Below are 6,649 nucleotides of genomic sequence, written 5' to 3'. Positions count from 1 at the left end.
TCTTCCTTTGGCTCTGTGAGATCTTTTCTGCACAGTGGTGAATTTGCAGTATTAATGAAAGCATTTGTATCTGATGCCGTGCACCCAAGTCATCTTCAGTTCTGCCCAGCACGATGGGTCAGTCCTGGGAGCAATCTGGCACTCGGATACAGAGGGCTTCAGTCAGGGTCTGGCTTAGAAATCTAACCACGGCATCCTCCAGATCATCTTCTGGAGTCCGTAACATTGCTTCAAGGATAAACAAATCCTTCCTTTGGTCTGGAAGTGCCTGAAATTAGTTGTCTGAAGGTTTTCCTAGTTGGCAGGGTATTTTAAAAGTGAAAAACTCTGGAGCTTCAGGCACCCAAGGGTTCAGTGGAAGACCCTGAAGCGTGCACGCTGACTGGCGGGCTTTTCTCATGAGAAGGAAGGGCTGTGGAGTTAAGCATTCTATGATATGAGCAGACCCGAACCTGGATCTTCTGCTTCTAAATTTGTTCTATAGCCAATAGACAAAAGCAGACTCATCTGCTCCTTCACCCACCCTGTCAGCTTCGGCATCAGAGCTGGCCTCTCGGCAAGTTTCGGCCTGCTTAGTTTGTAATCTGAAATTTCCTTTTGGCAAGAGAGAGGTGCCAGTGACTTGTTCGCAACTACATCACCTCTGGGTACGCACGCTAACAAGAATTTTGTCTCCTTAAGTTTTGTAGTGAAACTGCCAAAGTATAATTTCTGTGTAGAAGGAAATGGACACAGAAGTCCTTTTATGAACCTTAGGAGAACTGTTTCGTTTTTAAAGCCCGAAAAGACCAGCTGAACAGAAAGGGAAATAAAAGGAGCTTGTGGAGCGTGTTCTGTGAATGAATGGGAATACAAACATACCCTAAAATTTACTGAGTAGATGCACAAAGATCCAAAATCCAAGTTAATAATATGCTTCCAATACTTTCCATAACTACTATTATTAGCTATGTTACCTAACAGTGTGTAAAACTGGTAGGTTAGAACTGAAATGAAGGATCCCACCCCTCCGTGCAACGAAGGGAAGATCAACTCCAGATTGCACTTCACGGGGAGCACAAAGTGCCCGTGTGCTTATTCTACTCGGTGTTTCTCATTTAACCATGAGTTAATCTGGCAGAGCCTTAGGAAGGAAGAATGTGCTCTGGAAGGTGTTTTTCTGAACTGCTCATAAGCAAAGGTTTTGTTTTTAACTATGGCTTACCATTGATGATTGTTTTATGGGGAAGATTTGATGATACCGTCTTAGTACTTTTAACCCGATGTTGCTCATTAAAAAATGAAAATATTCAAGCATTCCAAAACCGTATTTACCACGTGTTGATATGGAGAACCTTTCAGCTGGTGGCTGATCTATCTAACTTTCCATGTCTGTTTACAATTTCAGGAGTACGGAAGTCATGAGTACTGTCTCAGGTACACGAAGTACAACAATCACTTTTACTGTCCGACCTGGAACCAGCCAGCCGATCACACTGCAGAGCAGGTCCCCAGACTATGACAGTAGGACCTCAGGAGCAAGACATGCTCCAAGCCCTGTGGTTTCACCAACAGAGATTAATAAAGACATCATGCCTACTCCTCTGACTGCTTCTGCTTCAGCTTCATCTCCTTCTCCAACTTTGTCCGATGTATTTAGCCTACCCAGCCAGCCCCCTTCTGGGGACTTATTTGGCTTGACCACAGGGCGCAGCAGGTCTCCTTCTCCCTCAATATTACAACAGCCAATCTCAAATAAGCCTTTTACAACTAAGCCTGTCCACCTGTGGACTAAACCAGATGTGGCAGATTGGTTGGAAAGTCTAAACTTAGGTGAACATAAAGAAACATTTATGGACAATGAAATAGATGGCACTCATTTACCAAATCTACAAAAGGAAGATCTGATAGACCTTGGAGTGACTAGAGTTGGGCACAGAATGAACATAGAAAGAGCTTTGAAACAGCTGCTGGACAGATAAGAATAGCTATTTTGCCTCACAAACTTCTGTTGATAACTAGAGATGGGCTGGTACTGAAATACCCCAAATGCCTTGTCTGTCTGCGAGTGCCAGCAAAATTGGGGGGGAGGGGGAAAACAGTTTAATTCCTGGTACTCAGGTAATGCAGACTGTATGCTACATGCCCAAACATAAATCTAAATATGTTACACGAGTGGGGCCATTTTATTTCAAAGTTGTGGGGAGATATGAGAGAGAGAGAGAAAATTGTTAACTTCAAAAATACTATCTCTTGATAATGCCCTTCTGCTGGAACCATTACATATCACTTTTCTTTCAATTTAAAATTGCAAGCATTTCATTTCTTTATTGACAAGCACTATATTCTCTTCTTAACATTCAGTCTCGGAGCAGGCTTCCTTCCCAACCTGTAGTTCATTTTAAGAGGACAGATTGCTTCATTACCATTCAAACCCATTTTTATTAGTAGCAGAGGCACAATATTACGAGAGGTACAGGAGTTCATATTACTCTTTTTTACTAGTTTAGCTTTGTTGGCAGTGAAGCTGGTTGTTCTGCTGGAATTAGTTCAAAGGTAACCTTGCTCTGTTTTACCTGGTATTTCTTTATTTCTGCAGTTAAACTTAGCACTCTTCCAAGGTGGCAGAACAAGTTCAATACATGCTCCATTGACTTGACCTGTAAGACGATGCAGACGTTGCATAAAAACTGAGGAGGAATGCACACTTAGAGGTACAACAAAATGAAGCTAGTTTGAACCTGAGACCCCCAGTTTTCAACCAGCTAAACTACTGCTAAGTCGTGGTATGAACTCGACAAGCCAGTAAAATTTGGGGTTATGTACAGATGCATCTTTTGGACTTCACAGTCAGATACTCAAATATGCTGAACCCTGAGAGATGCTGGTTAATTCAGTGAGTGGTAAGTGCTTAGCTATTTTGAACATCAGGCCAAGAAAGAAGAAGATGATAGATGAATGTTCCCATTGAAGTCAGCGGGAAGGTTGCCAGTATTTTAAGTGAGAGAGGGATTTCAGCCTGTTAGCAGAAATGGAAATGTTTCAGCTTGTTAAAAAACCGAAAAAGGTATAAAGGCAATGCCAAGGTGGAAGGAGGTATATAGTGTCTCCAAACGCATGTGTTCCAAGGGCCAGGAGAGTGGGGTAGGTATCCAGTTTCTCATGTTTATCACTCGTAACAGGTATTGGCTTCTTGACAAGGGCAGCAGACTGGGCACTTCGGGGGGAGCTGGACGCTGCCCATCGGCTCTCCAGCGATTTCTTTGCAGGGCTGTTCGTGAGGTCGCAGGAGAGGTGCGTGCGCCGGGCTGGAAACCAGGCGGCTGTGGCCGAGCTGGGCTGGGTGGGGGGTAGTAGAGCTCGAGAGCTTTCCAGGAGACTTCAGTCAGCAGGGGGAAACACCCAGATTTGGTTAATCTGACTTTTTTTTTAAAGTTAACAAGTCTCTCTCTGCATGTTTGAACTCCCCTTGTAATTAACACCTCTTAATATCTGTGAGTTTTGTAGGTCTTTATTAACATAATATTCAAGATGTTCGAGGTGGGTAAATTGTGTGTGGATGGCTAGACTGCCTACCTACCATACTTTCAGGTTCTCTTACATTTTGCAAGGTACCTGAACTTTCTTTCCTTGATATGGTCCTTGATATGGTCCAGCCTATCTCTAATTTTTTTTATTGTGATTATTTTTGCTCACAAAGAAGTGTCTAATTAGGTCTGCAACAGCCCTAGTATGAGTACATAAAGTTTAGCATTTTAAATATCTTTCTTTACTGCAAGTTTAAATAGTTGTACAGATAGTTTATAAGCACAATATTTTAAGAAAATAAGTGGCTGGTCTACTGGGCAGCCTTTGTGCCACTTCAGTGCTAGAAAGTTAAAAACAAAAAACAAAAAAACAAAAAAAAAAAACAAAAAAAAACTTTTGTGGTTTACTACTATTTCTGTGGAATAATTATAAAGTCTTGACCTTTTTAAAATCAACCTCATTTGGATGCATCTGAACCAGCAGAGCTGTGTTATATTTTCTATCTTTGCTAGAACTTCTACAAAGGAGGATGAATATTTCTTCAAAAATGGTTATAGTTACCAACGCATTGGGTACTCATAAAAAGCAACTTATTTAGCCTCCTGCCCCCTTTATGGAACAACAAATCTTTTGACTCAACATCTGTTACTACGCTATATTTGTATTTGAAAGTTCCAAGTAACCTTGTAATAAAAATCAAGTACTAAGGCATTTTACTTCCAAGAGTACTGAATTTTTCCATAGGTGGTGTAGAAAATGGCAGTTTCATTCAGATAGTCAATACAGGCAACTTGAGGCCATCAAATACTTTAAGAAGTGTAAAAATGGTAATTTAGCCATCATTGTCTTCCATTTGGTGATACGACAGAATTCAGTAAATAAACCACTAATGCCATGCTCTTTTTTTTATTTTTTTGGGTACAGTTGATATTACCTCTATAATATGTGCCAGAAAATACGTTAGAAAATACGGTAGTAAAAGAAAAAGTAGAAGTTGACTTTTAAGCTGCTTTTTAATCACAACCTTCTTGTTGAATTTGCGTTGAACAAGTGCTGACATACACGGTAAATTACAGCTGACGGTAATCCCTTTCCTACACAGGTGTGTTTCTTGCTCGTGTATCTTTTCAGGTACTGAAAGAATAGGTACAATACCATTAGCAGAAAAGAGGTTTAACACATTAAAGAGCTAACGAAATAGTTTATTTTTACATTGTGTCGTACAAAGTAAAGGTAAGGAGACCTGAGAGGACCTACTTTCACCAATAAAATACACCTCTGCCAAGATGAATTGGTCTCTAGCTCTGTGATGATTTTGCTACAGAAAGCAATAGTAACAGATACGACGTTGCCTCCGAGTATTTTCATCAGTCTGGAAATGTTGGGGGGAGGAGAGAAGACCCATTTATTTCATGCTACTACGATAGTGAAAACCAAGTTGTTAGAGATCTATGAAATACGTTATGATATTCTGGGTTTTAGGATCAACTTTTGTTTATATACTGTAATTTAAATAAATTGCATTTACATGCCTAGTTTCTGTAATATTTGTGTATACAATACCAAAATCTTACAAGATGTAAATTGTGTATAACTGCACAGACTCCTTTCCCTAGGTGTCTGAGAACATTTTAAGTTTAATTCATATATTATACAATGACTAGATGTGACTGTTGATTTACAGAATTTACATATCACAAAAGTTAATTATTTGTGGTACTTAAGTTAATAAAAATAGTGATTTTTTTTCTCAGTTCTTAAAAAGCATTACCCAGTTGATCTGGCGATGATTGTGTGTATGAGCCACAAATATTGATAATTTTTCCATTACATTTTTTCTTTTCTTTTCTAGATATTAATATGTTTCTCGCTATAGTTTGTGTAACAACTTGTGTTCACGTTATCTATGTTGCTGTAATTTTTGTGCTTTAATTCCTCTTATTTCGACTGATTAAAAAATCAAGCTCCTGTAACTTGCACTTTTCCCCAATCCTTAATACTCTTGTATGGCAACCAAAATTACTGTAAGAAATAAATATAATATTGCACTAAGGTTGTGGTTCTGATTGCAAACAGAGAACACTGTCTGAATTTTTATTAAAAAAAAAAAAAGTTGCCAAAAAACTTGCAATTTGATGTTATTGAAAGTGCATAAAATGCTTTAACAAAATGTAGATAGAATTAAGGCAAAATAATTGATTTATTGTTGGGAAAAACATTTCCTTTTTATTTCTTCTTTTTGGTTAAAGCATTCTTTATGCCAAACATTAGTTCATTTACTGAATTTCAGATTCATGTTTGAAATTTGAAAAGTAAAAATTTTCAGCAAGAGGTAGAGAAATACGTATCTATTTGCCTTAAGGTGGATTTCAAATGATCATGGAATATTTTTTTCCTTGGCTGAGCGTGTGTGGGGGAATGCATGCTCTGAACGCAGTGCTACTGGTCGTACAAGGCACGCGGTTGTGGATCTGTTCTGCAATTTAAAAAGGCACTGAAGAGTTGGGGGGGGGCTGGAGTTTTTGTAGGGCAGAGCGGCTTTACAGAGGAGAAAAGGAAACAGCGCTCCTTATGAGACTTTGTGCATCTTGTGACTAAAAAAATGTACCAGCAGGGTATAGTTGTACTGTGATAAACAAGGCGTAACATGAGGGGGGGGCAGAGGGGGAAGGAAACAATTCATATCTTCTTTTGGCTTAATCTAAAAATTTGTTTTTCTATCTTCAAATGGTGATGCAATGAAGAATATTTTTTATTTTTATTTTCTAAGATACTGGAATAAATGCCTAGAACTGTTGCCATTTGGTTTCATATGTTCCTTAACTATGACTCTCTTCTCAGATGTTGTTCTAGTTCATCATTTTTGTAGTTACCTATTATTTCTCTCATATTTTTCCAACAACAATTACGTGGCAGCTTTGTTTTCTTAAAAAACATAGAAGGAAAAAAAACAGCCTTTTTTTTTAAATTTCGGGTATTGTGGCAATCCAGTGATAAACATCCGTGTATCTAAATAAAGTCAGGTCTCTACAGTGCAAAACGAAGAATGCTTTGCGATTGTCAATGCTTTGTTGGTCAAAGACATGAGAAGATTTGATCATTGCTGTTGTAGTGTACATTGTATCAATGTGTTGTGTTTCGT

General features: G+C 38.7%; 1 protein-coding gene across 1 annotated transcript in view; it reads left to right on the top strand.

Annotated features, from left to right (window-relative positions):
* SHANK2 (SH3 and multiple ankyrin repeat domains 2) overlaps positions 1–2,148 on the top strand; it is a gene marked incomplete at its 5' end in the record, with an annotated part of 40,395 nt that extends 38,247 nt beyond the window's left edge. The window contains one exon of the mRNA XM_009575665.1: positions 1,388–2,148. Within this exon, the coding sequence (XP_009573960.1) occupies positions 1,388–1,961 (574 nt within the window). The remainder of the gene's footprint in view (positions 1–1,387) is intronic.
* Positions 2,149–6,649: the final 4,501 nt, after the last annotated feature.

This window comes from Fulmarus glacialis, unplaced genomic scaffold, assembly GCF_000690835.1.
Source record: "Fulmarus glacialis isolate BGI_N327 unplaced genomic scaffold, ASM69083v1 scaffold15274, whole genome shotgun sequence".
In the NCBI taxonomy this organism is placed as follows: domain Eukaryota; kingdom Metazoa; phylum Chordata; class Aves; order Procellariiformes; family Procellariidae; genus Fulmarus; species Fulmarus glacialis.
The sequence above is the reverse complement of the archived record's forward strand: the minus strand, read 5'-3'. Positions and strand labels throughout refer to the sequence as shown.